At 34.6% G+C, this 22,303-nt stretch overlaps 1 protein-coding gene across 1 annotated transcript; it reads right to left on the bottom strand.

Moving 5' to 3' along the window:
• Positions 1 to 526: 526 nt before the first annotated feature.
• On the bottom strand, positions 527 to 22,092 carry Atet (ABC transporter expressed in trachea). Its single transcript, XM_018455579.1, has 12 exons — positions 21,630 to 22,092; positions 13,288 to 13,456; positions 6,306 to 6,535; positions 5,302 to 5,419; positions 5,035 to 5,224; positions 4,717 to 4,924; positions 4,449 to 4,625; positions 3,899 to 4,266; positions 3,364 to 3,532; positions 3,179 to 3,279; positions 2,943 to 3,098; positions 527 to 2,796 (listed from the first exon to the last, which is right to left on the bottom strand). Exons 2-12 carry the CDS (start codon positions 13,443 to 13,445, stop codon positions 2,452 to 2,454), a joined length of 2,220 nt encoding a protein of 739 aa, XP_018311081.1. The 5' UTR covers positions 13,446 to 13,456; positions 21,630 to 22,092; the 3' UTR covers positions 527 to 2,451.
• Positions 22,093 to 22,303: the final 211 nt, after the last annotated feature.

The following is a 22,303-nucleotide window of genomic DNA, read 5'->3' as shown; positions in this document are numbered from 1 at the left end:
CATATAACGCGAAAAGCATACGTGCAAATTCTTCAGCGAAAAACGATATTTGATTCTGCATTTCAATGCTGGAAAAATATATTTTACAATAGCCAGACTTCTAAATCTCAGTAATATTTCCAAAGATATACATATTTAGCAACGTTATATAGTACTATATCATTATAATAGTTTTTGAAATAAAATGGAATAAAATTATCATATATGCGTGAATTGTAATTATAAATTTTTTAGAAATTAATGTCTACTGCAGTATCATCTAAAAATTGTTCTAAATTCGAAGAGTTGTCACATGGCAAGAAAGAGGAAATTATTATACAGTCATTATACAATCATTATACAAGATAACACATCAAATAATATCGGGCGGTTCAAAGAAATTATATCTTGACTAATACAATATTTCATATTTATACATAAATCTAAGTACTCAAACTTAAGTATTTTTTTCCATATTGCTATACAATCGGTTTCTGGTAATGTATAATAATAAAGTGATAATGTAATAAAGAAATGTGTGTGTAAAGTAAAAATAATATCAAAATATAAATACTGTTCCTATCACTTACGTGGATAACGAATGTAATTTTGCTATATATATAATTAGCTAAACAATGTTACCATTACCAATAAACACAATATATACTTGTAATAGAAAATATTGCGAGATTATTAAGTAAGATATACAAAATTATAACTTTCACGATAGACTGTATTGCCTTGTCGTTCTGCCCTCGTTGATATTCATTCATTGATACAGATAAAAAAGTGGGAAACAATATTCATTGTTATGTACATCTATAGCATTGTGCGTAACATATAAAAAATATCGTAACTAATGTTCTCTTTTACTCTTTAGAAATAAAACACGCCCTCATCCCTGTAAAATCAACATCTATATTACATATATCGCCTCTTCCTGTTGATTACGGCCACACCAATTAATATTAACAACGTTTGCAGCGAGCTCGATTGTATGTAAAACCAATTGAAAATATCTACAACAGTTTTAATCATTGCCATCTCCGTCAATTGTTGAATAAATAAATCCGAAGGGTATACTGGCGCATAGGCCGCAAATCGTATTATTAAAAAAACAACATTTTCTCTCTCTCTCTCTCTCTCTCTCTTATTAACGCACAATTTATCTCATCTTTTGCTTTATACAACTATATAATTCTTCCATTGCTCAGATTTTTTATAGACTATGATAAGTGTAACAACACTTAGTACTCGCACTTAGAAGCAACGCTCAGGCAGCTAGTGATTGGTCAAGTGTGAGCTTTTTACAATAAACGCTTCTCTTCCCCATCCTTTCCTCCTTTATGATAATAATTATTAGCTATTAGATAAATCATTGATGAAATTACGATATGAAGAAAGAGCGATTAAGTGATTATATGAAACGACGCGATTTCTATAATCGTCTTGATAAAATGTCGTAAACGATCATTGCTCTCGGTGTTCGCGAATTGCTGCTGTTCGAGATATTATTATGATCATAAAATATAAATAATGCGATTCATTTACCACCGAAATACCTGTCATAGCCACAATTGAACGTGGCGAACTATGTGTAAGATGAGAATGAAAGACTTGTTTTAACGATCCGTGTGTCCTACCCTGCCTACCTATAGAAATCACTATTTTGTTCGCGTTCGCGTTCGTTGGAGGGACACGGAGTCTCAAATGGGCCTAAGGCTCCTGGCGAGTTCGTAGTAATTGGCTATAAACGTTCGCGGTTTTAATTCGATACCGGATAGCCCGACACATTGCCGTCGCGAATCGGCTTACTGTTGTCAATGCGCAATTGAAAGTAGCCTAACTCCTGCCTGGACTACTTACTTAAATGCCTATCTAAGATTACGATTCGTTTTTAATCAGATTCGAGTTTTCGTCACGGTAACTCCTGGTAGCTACTTTACTTACTCGAACTAACGAAGTACGATAGTGTGTCATCTTATGCCAACGGCAGAGATCATTTGGTTTGGTACCAAAAACACCACTACTATCATTAATTAAGCACCCCTCGAAGCGTTAACGCTACATCATTGGAATTCATAAAAAAATATTATACTTTAATAGAAAAAGAGACGGGAAATAAAATAAAGATCTTGCGATCTCTAACAAATCACGTATCAAAGTTCGCACGTCATGCGATTGTTCGAATTAAAGCGACGATTTACCGCATTATTTTAATGTCTCTATTTAAAGTTTTTGTTCATTTCATAATTCTCCTTTCACACAGCGATATTTGTCGCTGGTGTTTATTGATACAGTTCGATTCTTCCCAATCTCAAGATCGAAATAATCTCGATTCTCTTCCTCGTCGTTGGTTCCTCTCGTATTTACGAAAGTATGATCTTTGATGATATCCAGATCGTGGTTTATGGCGGTCGTAGAATCGTGATGTGATCGATTATTGTCTGTCCTGGACTCTTGTCAGAGTATTTAACGAAGGGATCGCAGCTTGAGTTTCAGCACGAAGTAAACGGCCACTCTGAGAACAAGCAGGAATCCGAGCAGGGCGACGACGTCTACCCAGTAGACCGCGTTCTCCATGGCCATCTGTTCGAGAAACTTCGTCGGACTCTTGAAGTGGCAGTAATACTCGGAACACTTGAGCTTCGCCCGATTGTAACCGTACACGGAGATCATGGCGCCTTCGAAGCCGTACCTCACGTAGCTCACGTACGAGAGGAACTTTATATACTTTGGTACGGCGTTGAAGTTAACGAAGAAGCCGGAGAACAGGATGATCGGAACCGACATCACGGGTCCGATGAACACTCCACTCTGTCGACGATAATATTGATAGGATTAAATAACAGGGAAGATTGAAGAAAACCGGAAATCAATCGTGTGCATTTTTTTTAAGTGTAATAGTAGTAAGGAGGTTGTTCTTAGGGATAGTAATATACTTTGTCGATTACCGACATTACCTCCACGCTCATTGCTGCTCCTATCAGCAGACCGATGGATTGCGCGACCAGCGATGTCAGTATGCATATATTTAGGTACATAAGAAAACGCTCCGTCTCCAACGGTTGCGACGTAATGAAGTACACGATCATTACGTAGGCTATAGAGTACATCATCTGCAATAATTTACCATCGCGTGAGTCACCCCGATGTGTCTACCTCTAATTGGACAACATAGACCGTAAATTGTACTTACTTGGAACGGCAAGTCCGCCAACGTTCTCGCGAGGTAAAAAGCTTTCACTGAGTACCAGTAGTTCAGATGCTCTCTCACAAACACGGACATTTCCATCGGAACTAAAAGTGACATCGTGATAATAAAATGAGTAATAAATCGCTTTACGAACATATTTTGTTATATAATATTATAAATTCACTTACATGTTAATATCGTAGGCATCATGGCGGTGAACATAAGAAACATCACCGTAAAGAAGACACATCCGGCATTGCTCATGACCTCTGAGGCCTCGTTGCCGATGTCATAATAAATTGCGCCGATCAGGAAGCCGACGATTATATGTGAGATCAGTCTTACCTTTGTTAGTGTCTATAAAAGAGATACAGCAAAAATTATCTTAAGGTAGATGTTACTAATAGAAAATTTCCATTAAATAACATGTTGTATTTTAATCGTGGGTCTAACTGTGGGTCGAAACGTTTAACATAATATTCAATAAATTAGATATTCGCATCAATATCCTGCATTGGTTCTCAATGGCTTTTTCACCTTATTTTTGATATGTTATATCTTCTTTTACGATAAAAAATTGAACCAAGTTTAACAATATAATATAGTTATTCGCGCAATTTTTAAGATTGATTATTTTTTACTTGATAATATAAAATGTCATTTTCCTTAGAAAAATAGATGGAAAGGGATATTTCAAATTCTATATAAGTACGATATATTTACCAAGTCTCGTATCTGCGACATAAATGTCCTCTTGAGCAGTATCCAGAATTGCATCCAACCATTCGTCGGGAAGCCAACCTTCTGCTCTATGCTTTCCGCGCTGTCCAACAACGACGTTGTACAAGAAACTGGCATATTGATCACTGTTGTGCCAGCTGATGATGGCTTCGCGACTCCGTTTGGTATAAGAGCAGCGCCTTCCGGTTTCGTCTGCTCTTGCGGCGACTCCTTGGCGATGTCATTCGATACCGTCTGTGCCGCGGCGATGGCTGCCTGATGATGCTGATAGTTGTTGCACTTGCCGTTGTTCACAGCCATCACGAGCTTGTGAACACACTCGCCGTGCTCCCCGCAAGCGACTTCCATCACTGAGTTAATAAGATTTCGTTAATGCATGGCGTGCAAGATGTTCCAAATCTCATTCAGATTGAAATTAATCTTATTCTGAATCAGTTTATCGAGCGAAAGGAATCATAGTTCAAAATCTCGTATATGTATAAAAGAGACAATTGAAATTTGAATCGATTAGGAAACTTCATCAAGTACTTGCCGTAATCCGCTGGATTGTGATAACTCGGGCAGTCGAGACCCATCGATGACAAAAAGGGCACTAGGCCACCGACGTTACCCTGATATATACACTGGCCTTCGGCAAGTAGATACAAATGATCAAACATCTCGAACAGTCGCGCACTCGGTTGGTGGATCGTGCATATGATTGTCCTTCCTGTAAGAGACACCAGCACGAATCGGTAACGATTTTCTTTCTGTTTATAAACGCGTGAAGGCCGTGGAAAATCTCATGGGAGGAACTTTACCTCCTCTGCTTAGGGATTTGAGCAAACTTAGACACTGGAAACAAGCAGAGCTGTCTAAACCAGAAGTAGGTTCGTCGAAGAACATAACTGGGGGATTGTTGACAAGCTCTAGCGCTATCGACAGCCTCTTCCTCTGACCGCCGCTGAGACTTTGGGTCTGCGTGTTGCTGGCTTCACGTAGGCCAAGTGTTTCGATAATCTCCTCGATCTGCCAATTCCATTACACAGAATTTCAAGCAGAGAACTCTTTCTGGATAAAATTTGTGCCTCCATTTTACGCCTCCACGACGTAAAAAAAGAAAGAAACGTTTATCATACCACTACTTTCTTGGCAGTCGCGCTGATGTCCTTCCCCAACTTCAGATTTGCCGAAACGGTCATCGCCTCATAAACGGTCAGGTGCGGTAGGAGCCGATCGTCCTGCATAATATAACAGGACATCTTTCGAAATGTTCTGAGATTCCTGTCCTTTCCATTTATCAGTACCGAGCCACTCAAATGCGATGTCCTAGAAGATATTGGAAAACGATTACAATTATCGTTCAATCCTAATGCGCCGTTAATTTTCCGTCGAGATAATCTTACTTATAGCCTGCTAAAACGTTCATAAGCGTGCTCTTTCCAGCGCCGGACGGTCCCATAATGGCCGTCAGTTCTCCACATCTGAATTTTCCGTTCACGCATTTTAGAATGGTTTTGTATCCTGCAGTACAAAGCGGATACAAAATGAAATGGAGGACACACAAGAAATGTATTCCTTTATATATTCTAATACATTTTATATCCGCAATGCGGACTATACCTCGCTGAAGATTCGTATAAATCTTCTTAAAATAAAGACTTTAAAAAATTGAAACTTTCCAAATATATCACTATATACATAAGATGTATTAAATATGTATGATATCATCTGATTTTGAATAATGCAAAGTGATTAATGTATCCAACAAATACAAAAATAGATAAACAGTACTTTATAATGAAAATCTAAAAGCCCCACTTCTGGCGTAGTTGATTGCCAAAATTCTCTACGATCTTGCCAATACTGTGACGTTTGCCAGTAGATGATTATATAGAGATGCATTCGAATTGAATATCCTTTGAATAGACAAAACTCCTGACTGACCTCTTTATCGTTAGTGCAGCTGCACCCCGGACGATGCAACTGCGCCGAAATAGCTACCTGCCCGTACATTTCTATCGATTTTTTTCAGTCAGGTCGTTCACACGCATTGTGATGGAACGAAAAGCCTATTTGATGGTACCCCGCATATTCGATTCGCCACTTCAACCCGATCGCTCTAACGCCTTGAATTATCTACGTCTTCGTTCTAGCAAGCTGTTATTGAATCGATAGCGCGCGGTGTCGAAAATACATCGTGCCGATATGTTATTCCGAGGCATAAGCAGTTGATTGAATTAGAGTCGGAGGACTCACTCATTTCACCTCAATTTCCTTTTTATTTCATTCTTGTGATAACGATCACGAGTCTTGATAATAATGACTCCGCCGCGCGCTGCTAGAACGCGAATTGGACTTTCTCCCGGAATAGACTGTGTAATTGCAATTGGAGTTCTTCGAGTCTCACCTCTCTTTCTGCCTTCGGATACGCTGTAGGCCAGGTCCTTGAACTCCACGTCGACCGGTGGCCTTTTCGGGAGATGCGTCAGTGATACCGCCGGCCTTTTGCTCTGACCAGGACTGGCGCCGCTGTGGTTCGGCACCTTCCTGGCCAGAACACCACCGGTGCATACCGCAGCCGCAGCCCCGTTCGACGTGGCGCCGTTGCAACTGCAGTGGAGATTGTTCTGCGAGCCGCTGTAACAACAAAATATTTCCGATTGTTAGCTTCGCCAGCTGTGCTAGTAACTGAATGTCTGCATTCGTCCGATAACGTACCTCTCTATAGTTTAGGTCTATAATATGATATAAATTTGGACTGATGACAATGAATCTAATTAAGTAAGAGAGTTTCTATATTCGGTTAAAGCGGATCTTAGTGCTTAAATATTTCTGTGTAAATTTATGTACATAATTCTGATTCAGGAAACTGCGCATCGAAATTATTTGCAGATTTAAGATTAATATCTGATTATTAATATTCTCATAAAGGTGCTTATTAGCATAAACAATTATTAAATTACTTGTCAATTTAATGAATGATATTACTGTGGTTCTGCTTACGATTGCGTTTCAAGACCGAAAAGGGTTTCGGCGCGCAGTTTGCAGAATCAGATATCTATATAAATTCATATAGAATTATTTAACCACTGAGATTCGTTTTGACGAATATAGAAATTCTCTTATTTAAGTAGTTTTATAAACACAGAAATTCGCAGAAATCCGAAGAATTTTTACCTGAGAATCTTTGCGTGATATTTCCAGACATATTATACGTTTGCTTCTCGTTTACTGCTTGAGAACAAAAGTTGCTGTTTCAAAAAAATATTAATTGATTCAACGCAGCGGTCACGGACTTGTCAAGTAAATATTTGTTAATTAATTCAAACAAATAACATATTGACATAATTCACGTATATTCATGTACATATATTTACCTTAATAAATATAAATCATCACTACGAACTATTTAAATATGTATATATTTAATCAAGTTAACAACTTTTTTTCTCAGTGCACACAATTAAATAATCACATGCGATTGTTAAATACGACAGGTTTACAAATACGCGACGATTTATTTTGAAATCAAAGAGATTTTAAGAATATATTTCGTAATAAGAGAGAGAAAGAGAGAGAATGAGAAATTGTAGATAGCTGAAAAATGGATTCGCCATCACAGTTGTTAGAAAAAGCGATGATTGAATATTAAGAGCATATCCTCTATATTTTTATATAATTTGCGTTCACTTTGCGTATATGCGATGCCAATGCCATTAATTAATCCATGGCATTGAGTAACGAGACCGATTGTCTTCGGAAATGTAGCGCGCTATTGAACGTGAGGTAGATGCAATATTGTAGAGGACACTGAATATTTAATTCATGGTCACTTTCAGATTCAAAGAACAATGGTGTACGAACATGTATATATGTATGTTGTGTATGTACATCTTTCTCACCTTTTTATTAAATTTCTCTTTAATTTACTATAACTTGCAAACGCATTAAGAGACAATTTATTGTATGTTCCGATACGAATACAATACAATATCGAATTTAATTAACAGTATTATATTATAATAGCGCATAAAAGATGCTCGTAGAAAAAATTCAATGCATCTCGTCATTCTCGTCGGAGTCGTTTCTTTTGTACTATTTGCATCGTGTACCGTCACAGTGTATCATTACATCTTGCAGCTAATAACGAATTTGCGTGCGCTCTGCGTTGTAGACTTTCTGCAATTCCTGTCGTGGTTACGGCTGCGTGAAAGTTTTTACTATTTTCTAACGTTAAAGGAAGACAAAAATGTGCACGATATTTTTACTGCTTTGCTCGATCATGTTCGATCGAACGTGACACGCCGCTGTACCGAGAGGATGTAAATGTTTCTGTGACTGTATCTAACCATCATTTACAAGATTCACTGTCGCGATTCGACTTTTTGCGAGAATCTTGAATCGTACTCATTCGGAATAATTTTTTCTCGACTTCTTACTATTCGCCAAGTCCATGCGATCAGTTTTATTGCGTGTATCTACCTGTTACTCAGCAATCGTGCTCATCGAAGAAAAAACCTACATTGGAAAAAAATTGGCAATAAAAGTGGCAAGCTGATAAGTACAAATATGGTAAATAAATCCCGAGAAAACTGAGAGAACGTTGATGTTAATTCGCAAAAGAGACTCGACCGATTAGCATTAGTGAAAATGAACCTACTTATTCATTGGTTGGAATAATCGGAATATATCTTGTAAAGATTTAGCGATCAAGTGAAGTCAATAGAACTCTACGCATTTTGCCATCGATGGATATTGCTCACTTTCAATAGCTTTCGGAAACTTTATGTAGAATAATGAATAAGCGCATTTAAAACTCACCGACTTCGACATTGAACTTAAACATTAACATTCATAAAAGCAATGTAAAGAATACAACACTTTTATTACCTTTTGTCATATAAATTACAATACAATACTTGTGAATGCAAAAAACTACTTACTTCATTTTTAAATTATCTATTATAATTTCACACACGTGTAAGATTATAAATGACACGGTTAATTTATTTTAATTTATTACTTTAAAAAATCGCGAAAGTACATGTTGATTTTGCACATTTAATATTTAAGTATAGCTAAAAGTCTTTCAGGACTAAGTGTCTTTATATTGCTGACTAAGTCGCAAATGAAATAGTCTATTGAATAGATAACGCGATAAAAATGCGAATGTGTAATTTTTGGTATCTTTATACAGACATAATATCGGTTAATAGTAGAAATATTGCGTGCAGAACTCATTCGATTCTATACGCCTCTCTGTGTTTGTAGTGCAGTCTTATAAAACCTTGTCCTCTACAAACTTTTCTATAAGTTCTGCTCGTTGTCTATCGACTTTTCATATGTATGACATTAAAACGTATTTCATACGTATGACACTATTAAAATTTCAAGTACCAAGCAGCGACTTTCTATTTTACTGTGCTTTATACATGTGAAGTGTCCATTCTGCAATATGACATTGAATTGAGTTCAACTATTTAAAAAGGAAATGCTTCATATTCCGCAAATCATATTTCTTATACAGAATAAAGAAAATTACAAAAGGATTTTATCTTTTTTGTAAAGATTTATTTTCTTCTTGGAATACTGATCCGAACTAGTTTGTTATCTTCCTCGAAATATGATGAAAGTGTACTACACGTAGTTACGTTGGGATGCATCTTTTATTCGCTTGACTGACTCGCAGGAGTCATCCAGAGAGAGTCGCACAAAGGAAAGGCGTCTTTATCCGATGCGTTACTGGTGTATTCAGCGATGAGTCAGAGAGTTCTAGAAGCCGACTGTGTATCTCGATACACATCGATGTTTGCTTTCAAGAAATTGCAATTGAAATCACGAGTAAAACTCGAACTACACGCATGTTTGCACATACGGGTTTCTTGATCTCGGAGAATATCCAAGTTCGGGTTTATCGAAACTCTCGCGAGGTCAAAAACCTTGACTGTGATGGTCTATACGGGCTCTAAACAATTAACATCGATTGTCATGCTAAGCAATACAGATGTGTATTGCTTATATCTGATGACCTATCCATACAAAATGTTCCGGAATTATTATCATCTTTTTTACCTATGAATTTTTGTTTGATTCAGGAGGATAGATTTATCATTGATACTTCAGATTTTTTTCGAGATAATAATAAAGTTAGAATAATAATTGTCATTATATTCATGCATGCAAAAATAAATCATTTGTATCACAATAAATTTTCATCCCGACTGTCATTAGCAATAATAAATTTATTTGCATGACACGCAATTCAGGAATAAGTTGCCTATAGACATTATAAGTTACGTCACTTTATAATGGAACTCTGTATTTTAGCACACAAATTGAACGTTATTTTTAGCGACAATAGATTAAATTGCATCGAAAACCCAGTTTAAGGACAAGCCTTGAGAAAAGTACGATCGAAGCTAGAGCCTTGAGGTCCCTTTTAGATTTCAGTATTTAAGGGGAAGGTTCGCGTGTAGTCTGAGGGTTGTATTCTTCCCCTTCCCATTCACAGTCTTCATGACGCACAGTCAAATTCTGACTTATGATATCTGAATGAATCTATGACAACTTGCTCTCGAGATTACCTTATAAAGTTAATTTAAGATGATGAACTAACGAGACCATTGAATCATCTATGAGTTACAAATCCATTGGATCTTAAAGCAATTTAGAGTTAAGAATAAAAATTAATTTATAAACAAAAAACATATCTTACGCATTCAAGCTTATTAACATTCTTATTTTTTCACGTATGACGACAGATTTAATATAATTAAACGAGGTTTCCGAAAATAATAATTAACTTCGTGTTATGTAATAATTTATAAAATATTGATTATAAAATTGCTCGTATGATTAATTAAATATTATGAGTTTAGTAATCAGATGGATGATGGATATTTTTATGTATCAAACATATATAATATTTTTTTTAAAGAGATCATGATATATAACATCGTGTTAGTGTAAATCAATATTCTAGGTACTATCATAAAATGCTAAACGGTAGATCACAAGCGGTTTTACGACCCGAGGACGAACAAAGAAGCTAGATTCCCTTTTCTTACGACCAGAAATGAAGGTTGCTTGATAGAGTTCGAGGTAATCTGGAGACCTTCTTTCTAAATGCTACACTGCGTAGAAGAATAGTGTAAAAATTTTTATTGCAACACGTCAGTTTTCCCTTAGTTGTAGTGTTATCAAAATTACGATATCGCTTGTCCACTTCAAAAGTGATATCATTTAAAAAACTCGTGATTTTCGAGCTGTTACCATTAAAAGTTACGTAAACATTATCTTATCATCATCAAAAATTAGTTAATTTAACTTCCTAAAAAATCATAAAAATTGTCACACACACACACACACACACACACAATTAAAAAAGGATAGTTTTTTAAAAGTTGTGGAACAAAAATGACAAAAATGAATTTAATTATATTAAGAATATATTCTTTTGTCGATTATGTTGGTAATTGATTGAGAATCAATAATTTTCTGTCAAATTGAAACATAATTTCTCTTTTTCTCTAGCAAACTTAATTTTTTGTTGTCATTTTGTTTTTTTTTTTTTTATATCTTTTGAAGAAAAGGTATGAAATATTAGTAACGATTTCGATTTATTCTTCTCTCAATGATCTTTCTCAACAGCTTTAACAAAAATTATTTATAATCACAAACAAGATAAATTATAAATTATATCATAGTAACACAGTCACTATACTTTCATCGCAGTCATTATTTTTGCTTTCATCACATTTTTTGTTATACCAATATTTAAATTGTATGAGTCAAGTAAATTTATACTTAATATTATAGTGTCAAATTTTATGGCTTACGTAACGAAAGACTTTTATATAATCAGGCGTGATACATTTCTTATTCCTTTCTCTGTACTTTTGCTTTTATCATGCATTTTCACACAAAAAATTTAATGCCTTTTAACTGTACATTATTCACATCTAACACCTAATCAGTTTAATCTATGCATCCGACTAAATTTTAACCATTTATTTCAATGATGCTTAGTTTACTGACGGTAGAATAATATTGTATTAGATTGTTCAAAAAGTTCTGCGGTATTTTGCTAGCTGAAAATGATATACAGAATATATTCGTTGCGAGATTTTCTATCTGACGTGAAAGCTTAAAGTGTTTCCTAAAAATTCATGTTTAAAAAATATTCCTAGGATTTTTTGTTATCGAGTTACACGCGGGTTAAATAAAAGAGCACTCTGATTTTGATTTTGATTGTTCATAACTCTGTTAAAAATAGTTGTATCGCAATTAAAAAATCAAAGTCAGAGCTGAAACTTTGCTTTATCAAATGGTATAACTGCTATTTTTTTTAATGTGTGTAAACTATATATATATATCTATATTTGAGCTAAAAATATGGCATTACTGTCTTTATAATCATTGCGCAATGGTTAGAAGAAAAGTAATGTCACACTTTTAGCTCAAATGTACATGTTCTTTTTTCTTTTAAATTGACAATTATATCACTTGATAGAACAATGTTTCAGCTTTAAGAATCTGTTTTCTTATAATTACGCTATGATGATTTTTAACGGAGTTATAAGCAATCAAAGTCCTCCTAATGCTCCCGAATAACTCAAGAATAAAAAATCGTAGAAACATTTTTAAAAAACGATTTTGTAGGGATAACTCCAAGTTTTCAGAATTTTTGTGCACGTGACAGACCCACAAAATGAAAAGAAAAATTTTTTTTTTTTCAGCTCATAATTTTCTATATAAAAATTATCAAATTCATATAAACTCAAAAATTATAGTAACTTTTCGAAAGTAGAGATTGCAAGCTTTAAAATTCTATTTTTAAATTTAAATTTTGTTCATTTTTGACGAAGATATTGTATATACAATTTTGATCTAACAAAATACCGCAGAACTTTCTAACCTAATATTATTTCAATCTAATATTATGGCTACATATTTTATTTTTTTTTGTTTAATATATTTTATGTATTAGAATATATTATGCGCACCACACATTAAATTTATTTATGACATATACATTTCTCCATTATTTGAAGATATTATAGACTATAATATATGTAATATATAGACTATAATATATATAAAGATATTTTTAATACTAATGTGATATATCGTATTAATATTTTTAATAGAACAATCCCGCAAATTTGGATTATGCAAAAGTATCATATCGTTTAAATTGAATTTTAAATAACTGAGACAACGCACACTGATCACTCTATTGTTATTAATTTTTAGAATTCGATTACCGTTAATTTTTATTGGTCAATCGATTTTTGTTCCTTTTAATTCGAAGTTAAATATCGTGTAAAGTTAAAAATTATAATTATGTGCTTACACGTATAATCATTATAATAATAAATTATTCTTACCCGTGGACCGCATTGTTGAGATTTTCCAAATGTAAGGAGAGAGGAGGTGATCTGATCGTCACCTGATGACTCCCACCTGGGATAAACTGCACCTGCTCATCACCACTGTACCTGGATGCTCCACCACCGCTCAGAGTGAGATTCTTCAGGTCAGCCATCACTGGTCGTGCTGTAAGAAATGCATATTTGAACGTTGTTATCGCATTAAATAACAAACTCATTTCTACATTTAAGTTTTATCTCGAAGAATGATATTCGAAAGTCCATTTACGGACAGGTCTAAATTACCAAAAATACAGCCCATTGAAAATACTTAAATAACGTATAATACTCGGAATTCCATTATGGAATTATATCTTGCGCACTTAAAGTAATGACTCAAAACCATCGGAGCATTTTGCGGTCTAAAAATCGTGTCGCGTCTCCATCAGGAGCGACGTTTTCCGTTTGTCTTATTGTTATACGTCATACGGTTAGCTGAACATGCCGTGACGCACGATATCGTTATACTGTTCTGTGTATTTCAGTACTGTATTATCGAAATTTTTTTTTAAGGAAGACGAACGAAAGGCTTCAATAATTTAAAACCAGTCGATTGAGAATAACCTCTAGGAAGCTCATCGATTCAACATTATTATAGACACTGTATATAGAATGTTGGACATAATCAAATGGACATTTCTTCTTTCAAATCGACAATTTGTTCGCTTGATGTCAACTGAATTGTTAAACGCGTAATTCCGTTAATTCTTCATTTTGTTTCCATAATACAGAAGGGAGCAAAGAATTTAAAATATAAAATAATGTATGTAGTTGAAGTTCGGAGCGTTCCTGGAGCGAACATTAAATGCAGGCCCACATTAAAATAACAGACAATTGAAGATTACTCATATGTACATGTAACCGAAAATTTCCAATGTATGTATAATCAGTTACTAAAATGTATGTATAGTCAGTACACTAAAAGGTTGCAATACTTTTTTTTATGGATTTCGGAATGCAGCCTATTTACCAAGCGATTGGTTCTTATTTGTGGATCCATGAATAAGAACCAATCGCTCGGTGAGCAAGCTGCATTCCGAAACCCATCGGAAAAAAAGTGTTACAACCTTTTAATCGACTGTACAGGCGTTTCAAACGGAAACCTAAAAGTAATGCTTGAGACTATTGACGAATAAAAAAAAATTAGTTGAAACCGCGTATTCGGAAGGGCTCCGAATAATGGCGAACGCCCGCGCGATCGCTCATTCGGTGCGCTCGAAAATTTCCTACGCTTGTCCCAATATCCGGAATCAAGATTTAAAAGTGATGGAGTAATGCCTGAGACTATTGATTAAAAAAAATTAGTTGAAATCGCGTATCCGGAAGGGCTCCATTATTCGCCATTAATTTTCGCTCCAGGAACGTTCCAAACTTCAACCACATAATAATATTATGAACTTAAATTTAAATTTACAATATAAAAACTTAAAAAAAAAAAAGAATATGATTATAGTCTACATTATCCTTCTAGCTTAAGCTATATTATCCATTTGTATTTACAAATTCTTCAGAAGCAGATCGTATCGCGAGTGAAGAATATATTTTGTGGTATTTGTATATAATAAAGTTAATTAATATATTAAATTTTAATAAATATTTATTTGAATAGTAATTAAACATTTACTTACAATAAATAAATATTTAGTAAAATTAATAATGAAATGAAATTAATGGTTTTTATATACTAAATAAATATATTTTTATATGTAGTAAATATTTAGTACCATTCAAACAAATATTTATTAAAATTTAGAACATTTTTTATGTGTATTAAACTGAATCACTTTATTCACATTGATTATTTACAATATTTACAAAAGAGAGACTGTTCTCGATCAATGCAAGTACGTTAATTCATAAGAAACTAAAATTTACGAATTCAGAGCAAGTACTCGGTGGAGTTTCTAACCATAGAACTCAGACTTGCGATTCGAGCAGCACGTATGATTACTAAATCTCTTTACATCGAACTGGCCGAGCGATGCGCAATCACGTCTTTTAAGAGCTTGCAATCCTGGAAATTTCTCAAACAAAATTAACAGTTAAAAGTGACTAACAGACGATCCTAAGCATAGCGAGCAAAAGAATCGTCTGGACCAATAAGCATGTTATGCAAATCAAAATATGTGACTTTATGCTAGATGCTCATTGGTCTAGAGGATTTTATGCTATGCTGTGCTATATTTATGCATTTTGTGTATTATATCTCTTAATATTGTTATTAAGGGGAACTAAAACCGTCTGTATTACCGACTAAATTATATAATTTTTGTATAACAATTACTTTTTTCCTCTTTTACAGATTCAAAAATCCTTTTCCAGAATTAAAGTATTCGCATTAATACGTGTCTGAGAAGTGGAGTTTATACTACAAACGTTAAAAACTTTAAAAATTAAGACATTCTTTACTATTTCATACAATTAGTCCAATACGGCGCTCTAGAGCTGTCACGTGATAACATTTGCTTCATATATAAAAGCTATGCAATCTGTACTTACGAAATATTAGTTCACAGACTAGTAGTTGCACGAAGAAACAACGTGGAGTTCTTGGAGAATTGGACTTAGACGTCTAATTAAAACGTTATTGTTATATGAAAATTTATGTATATGTGTGCGTGAGATATTGTAGTAGTATGTAGTGATGTGTCAGTGACACTTAAATCGTCTATGTGTGATAGGCTTTCTACAATAAGCCATTATATAAGCTTTAAGTCTTAAGCCATAAGAAATTGATCAATCGCAATCAAATGTGAGAAGAATAATCGACTAGAATTGGTCAATTTTTTATGACTTAAGATTTAAAGAATTTTAGATAATGGCTTATCGTAAAAAGCCCATAAGTCATACTTATACTATAACTAATTGTCTTTAGGATCCCCTTAAAATTCGACAATATTACGTTTTTTTGTTCGTCATTCAATTGTCTGTTGTGAGATATTTATTAGGCATAAAGATACCTCTTGATATGATATCAAGAGGTATCCAGAATTTGTTAGAAATTTAATTTCACTTAACTATCTAGTAAATAAGTTGACATTATTTATTGTCATTTTGACGTGATAATGATGACAAATAATATCAGCGACGTTTTTAATATCATTTTGACGTAAAAATAACGACAAATAATGTCAGCTTGTTTGCTGAGTAGATTTTAATTTTTAATTACATTAAGGCGATTCTAATTATGGTGAAGCACGCAGATCAAAGCGCGATTTTGAACACAAATTTAATACAAGTATGATTCAATGAGTCGCTATATATAATTAACATGCAACCAAATTAGAATGTTGCTTAGACAACAATGTATATTTAAAAGGCGTCATAAAGACATCATAAAAACGACTTATGAATATTTGTTAAACATACACATCTAAAAAATAGCTAAAACACATTTTCTGGACAATGCGTATTGTCTGGGTATATTTCGCTGTATCACACTAATCGCTCTGTAAACACGCATATTTATCATAATATACTAGTATATGTTGAATTTTTTTGCAAGTGTCAATTCGGAGAGTACAAAAAATTGAAAACATACGTAAAAGAATTAAAATCGTGCTTATCCATCGTTTTGGTGCATAATTTGCTATAATTACTAAGCGAGAAAAAATCTTATCGTAGTTTGTTATCGTAGTGCGCGGTATCTTACAGCCGTTTTTATAAACAAAATTAGCGGTACTTAGGTTCGTTCAATGTTCTTTATTTTACAACCTACAACTGTCATGCTAACCTTTAGGGAAATATGCAGCTCATATGCATGACTTCCTCTGATATCGAATAAATGTGAACCGAGCAAATTTTGAATAATCGTCTTTCGGCTAGAGAAAAGAATATTACGTTTTATTAAGAAATAATCGAGTTTTCTTATTATCTATGATGTTATGTGTCTAAAATATACTCAGCAAATATAACATTACTGCTACATATAAAAATATAAATGATGGATATTTATATATATGTTATGTAGAAGTTTAGTGTTTTCTGGGTTACGTATATACATGATATTAATATACACACACACACACACACACACACACACACACACACACATACATGCACACGCACGTACGTACTCTCTAAAACTTTTAGAGTGAATCTCACTTTGTAGAGTAAATAAAGTCGTCTGTTTTACTGATTATTTTTCAAATAAGTATTTTTCTAATTGCCTTTATATTTAAAAATCTTTTTTCACAATTAAATATAAATAATAATGTTGTCCAAATCGGTCGACTTTGGTCATGTTCGTATAAATATTACCACCAGTTGACTGTCAATACTGAAAATCTATAGTTCCTGTTACGTATACTATACTGTATTGATAACTGACAGTAATATACAAACACGACCTTTACGTCAAAAATAAAAAAGTTGGAAAATTACAGTTTTGTTATCGGCTTTTGACTACGTCGACTGACAACAATATTTACTTTACGTACAAGTTTTATACTTTGTACGTATAAAACAATCTTGATTTGGACCAGGAATTACATGAACCAAAAAATACTATTATATTCTTAGAATTAGGCTTAAATACTTGATATAAAAAATTAGTTAGTTAAAACATTTGTACGTATGTGTATATACATATTTGTATGTATGTGTGCGATGTAGTAGCGTGTAGCGATATTATAGTTCCTGTTACGTATACTATACTGTATTGATAACTGACAGTAATATACAAACACGACCTTTACGTCAAAAATAAAAAAGTTGGAAAATTACAGTTTTGTTATCGGCTTTTGACTACGTCGACTGACAACAATATTTACTTTACGTACAAGTTTTATACTTTGTACGTATAAAACAATCTTGATTTGGACCAGGAATTACATGAACCAAAAAATACTATTATATTCTTAGAATTAGGCTTAAATACTTGATATAAAAAATTAGTTAGTTAAAACATTTGTACGTATGTGTATATACATATTTGTATGTATGTGTGCGATGTAGTAGCGTGTAGCGATATGTCAATGACATGTAAATCGTATGTATGTAACAGTCTTACTGAATCGATAATACAGTTGGCTGTAAGATCCCCTTAAAGATTGTAAATTGAGTCACTTTTTTTGAATAAAGCATGTTGATCGTATGAATCCGGATTTACCACATCGTATATACCACATCGTATATATAAATTTTTTAGAGTGGAATCTCATCCTACAGAATGACAATTAAGCAAGTCTTGAAAAGGACTGGCTTAATTTTCATTCTTTATTTCTAAAAAATTTAGAGTCGTATATACGACGTGGTGAATCTTCATTCGTACGACCAACATGATTTACCCAATTAATTATGCACTATAGATGTAGAACGAAGAAATCCAGCGAAACACCAAAAAGTGTAAATCGGTACTTGCGTCATTATGTTTTATAAAGATAGAGTTTCCTAACAGAGAGTTTACGCTCTTTTCAGGAAATTGACAAATGCAATCTTATTAAGCAATGTTAATTGCTACTGTGACGTTCTTTTTTCTTGGAAAAAAGATAACTTTCACATCGTAAACTTGAATTCTATCTTTTTTTGATAAGAATGAATTATCTGTATCGTGTATAAACGGAGTATTATTGCCGACTAAAAAAAAAGAAGAGAATTGGCTATTCATAGAATAAAGTAATACACAAAAAAAGTAAATAATTAAAAATACAAAAATATATATATGTATAATAAATAATATATAAAAATATATATATAATAAAATTTTATTTATTAATTATCTATAAAAATAGAAAAAAGAGAAAAATGAGAAGAGAGCGATTTCAGTTTCAAGCATCTTCGAGCATCGATAGTTCTAAAGAGGATTATAATCGGCACTGTTCGCATGCTGTGTTATACCTAATTCAAGGCATATCTCTCGCTTATGGATACAGTATCCTGATACTACTTCCGCGCGTCTCTCGCGTCTGAATCTTGAAAATCGAAGATCAGCTCGCGGTTGTTCCGTTGGGAACCATCGCTACGGCGCTCTCTCTCTCTCTCTCTCTCTCTCTGTTTTTGCAGGGCATGCACGTGTCAGGAATTACGCCGGTCGCATGTTTGTGATACATGATGCGCTCAATTGCATATTGCACACGACGGCAACGGCGTACCTACCGCCGTTGCCATATTCGCTTGTGTCAGCAACCCGCAGCTAGGCGCCTATCGAGATGACATCGCTCGGTTTTATTATTCCGGGACGACGTTCCAGAATCGGCTGGCCGCCAGGCGACCTTCTTTGTTTGTTGAACAACTAAACGTCCCGATCAGCCTCAGAGGCAATAGCGGCTCGATCGCTCCAAGCTCTCGTTAATTAAGCGCTCTGTTCACAACAGAATCAATTCTGCAAGTCTGATAAGGTACCTCGGAACCGTTATGGAGTGTACGGTAAAGGGATTCCTGTTTAGCTCTGAATGCAACGCTAAGATAAAGTTCAGGTTTGGATTTCTGATTAGAACTGCGCTTACTTTATATAAAATTCGTTTCCCATATCAATCAGTCAGTGACAATCAGTGACAATTGCACTAATGAGTTTATCCTGACAATGCTCCAAATTAAAAAAATTTTTATTTAGTTGTGTTAAAAAAACGCAATTATTCTATCAATTTATATAATTATAAAGAAAATTGTTAAATAATCTCTTTTTTTATTCGTATAATTAATTGATTATAATTAATCATTTAACAGGACACGTACTCAATTAATGTACAAATAAATAAGACCGATTGTAATTCAAATTCTTCGTATATATCGATCGATATATTTCTAAACAATATTAAGTAAAAATCAAGACCGCAAATATTTAATTGGTGCACAGTTTGCTTGAGCTGGAAATTATATAAATTCGCAAGAAATGTCATAGACAAAGAACCGCCTTGACCGAATATAGCATTTTTTACTTATTAGATATATTTCTAAATTTATATATACACGGAAAGATCGATTTTATAAGTAGCTAAAAATTTAACTACTTATAAATCTGAAAATAATTTGATTGAACTCAAAATACATGAGATTCAATCAAATTATTTCCAGATTTATTAGGTTGTTCAGAAAGTTCTGCAATATTTTATTAGCTCAAAATTATATATAAAATATATTCGTTGCGAAATTTTCGACCATCCGACGTGAAAATTTAAAGTTTTTCTTAAAAATTCATTTTTAACGTAGATATTGTATTATATATACAATTTTATGCTAACAAAATACGAAATTTTCTGAACGATCTAATATATCCACCTAAATTTTTAGAAATTTCAGCAAAATCGTTCTTTCACCGCATAGTTATACTTTATTGTCTCTTGATTCTTTTTTTAAATAATAGAAAACGTGCAAAATTCTACGAAAAAGTACAATACATGCGTGAATATTGTCCAGCTATGGATAACAATCCTTCGAACGGAAGTACGATCGATCGCATTGGTATACGCAAATTCTCCTCGTTAAATGCAATGTCGTGTTCATACGCGACACGTGCTCGATGCAATTCGCTTATCACAATACGTTTATCCTATTGATGTTGGTCTCAAGTCATTTATTAAGCGACCCGCATGACGATCTTGATTCTAGAAACCTTTGAACTTGTCGTTACCGGTTAGAGAAATCTCTTGTTTCGCTCTAAGTGATATGATAATAACTTTGAAAATTTCTAACAGACTGTCGGTAAACCTTTTAAAATAAAATTATAAAAATGTAGCAAAAACGCAACGGTATAATAAACGCAGCTATAAATGGTATGTAAAACGCTTGCCTTTAGATTCTTTCGCTCCAAATAATACACGTATCGCATAGATAAGAAGTGAAGCGGTTGCGTTATCAAATAACATGAAGACGATTGTCTCCGTATAGTCATCTCGAAAATAATTGATAAATTATAGATTCTCCTCCGATTTCACCAAATCGCTAAATGAAAGATAGAGATCACAGAACGAAGGTCGACATTTCCAAACGGGAGAAGATATCTGTCTGTCGATAAAGGCTGGAAAGTAATGTGTCGATGACCGGGTAAAGAGTGCGTTACTACGCGATCAGTACGTAATTAATATCGTTACGCTCGATTTTACAGAGGCGTGATATATTTATATCACTTCGCGTAGCTCTAATTAATTGATTGAAGCATCAGTAATAAAGCGGAAAAACCGCAAAACACGGGAATAAATTAATTTCTCCCTCTATCCCGTAATTGATTACCGCCTAGCGAATGCGGAGCAGATCCTGCGGTGTTCATGACGCACAGCTGCAAGGGTGGTTGAAGAGTCAACCGAGGTAGTTACATGTCCGTCCCACGCGTACGTTAATCGGCTGCTAACAGGACAACTTACCCTCAGACAAAAGTAGGTTCAGCTACCGCCGCGACGTCATACTACGGCGACGACACTTCGCATCTTCGACTTGTCGAGCACCTCGTCCTCTTGGGCGGGTGTTGCGGAGCGGAAGTGTTTTCAGGAACGAAGGACCACACGGATCACCACTCTGGTCCTCGCACTTGGTCAACGGTACGCCGCGGTACCAAGATTCCACCTCGAATATCGACTCTCTCGGGTTGTCTGATTACTGACGCACCGTCACCGCTGCATCCTTTACACTGCATTCGTTACGGGGCACTCTTCGGATACCGTTGCGAAGCAATCGATCGCGAACGCGTTTCATGCACGCAGGTGATCCTCCGATGACTAATCAGATAGGATTGGAGTAAACGCACCGAACGGATCCACGACGCGCACTGCAACTCGATGCAACTGGACGCAGAGAGAGAGTCGATCTCTCCGCGACCTCACCACTGCGATCAGCTGTCGAGCTGTGCTCGACACCACTTCCACCTACGACGAAGTGAGCCGAGCTCGAGAGCGGCAGGGTCCAGGGACGGCTTCAGTGACGGTACCTCGCCTTAGCTTTCCTGCTTCTTTGTCGTCGGTTGTTGGGCCGCGCGAACGAGAAGATTCGTTCGTTCAATCGTTCCTAATATCAAAAAATAGTATGCTTAGATATTTTTCTC

Source organism: Mycetomoellerius zeteki, unplaced genomic scaffold, assembly GCF_001594055.1.
Source record: "Mycetomoellerius zeteki isolate Tzet28-1 unplaced genomic scaffold, Tzet1.0 scaffold49, whole genome shotgun sequence".
NCBI lineage: Eukaryota > Metazoa > Arthropoda > Insecta > Hymenoptera > Formicidae > Mycetomoellerius > Mycetomoellerius zeteki.
This window is presented reverse-complemented; position numbering and strand designations above follow the sequence as displayed.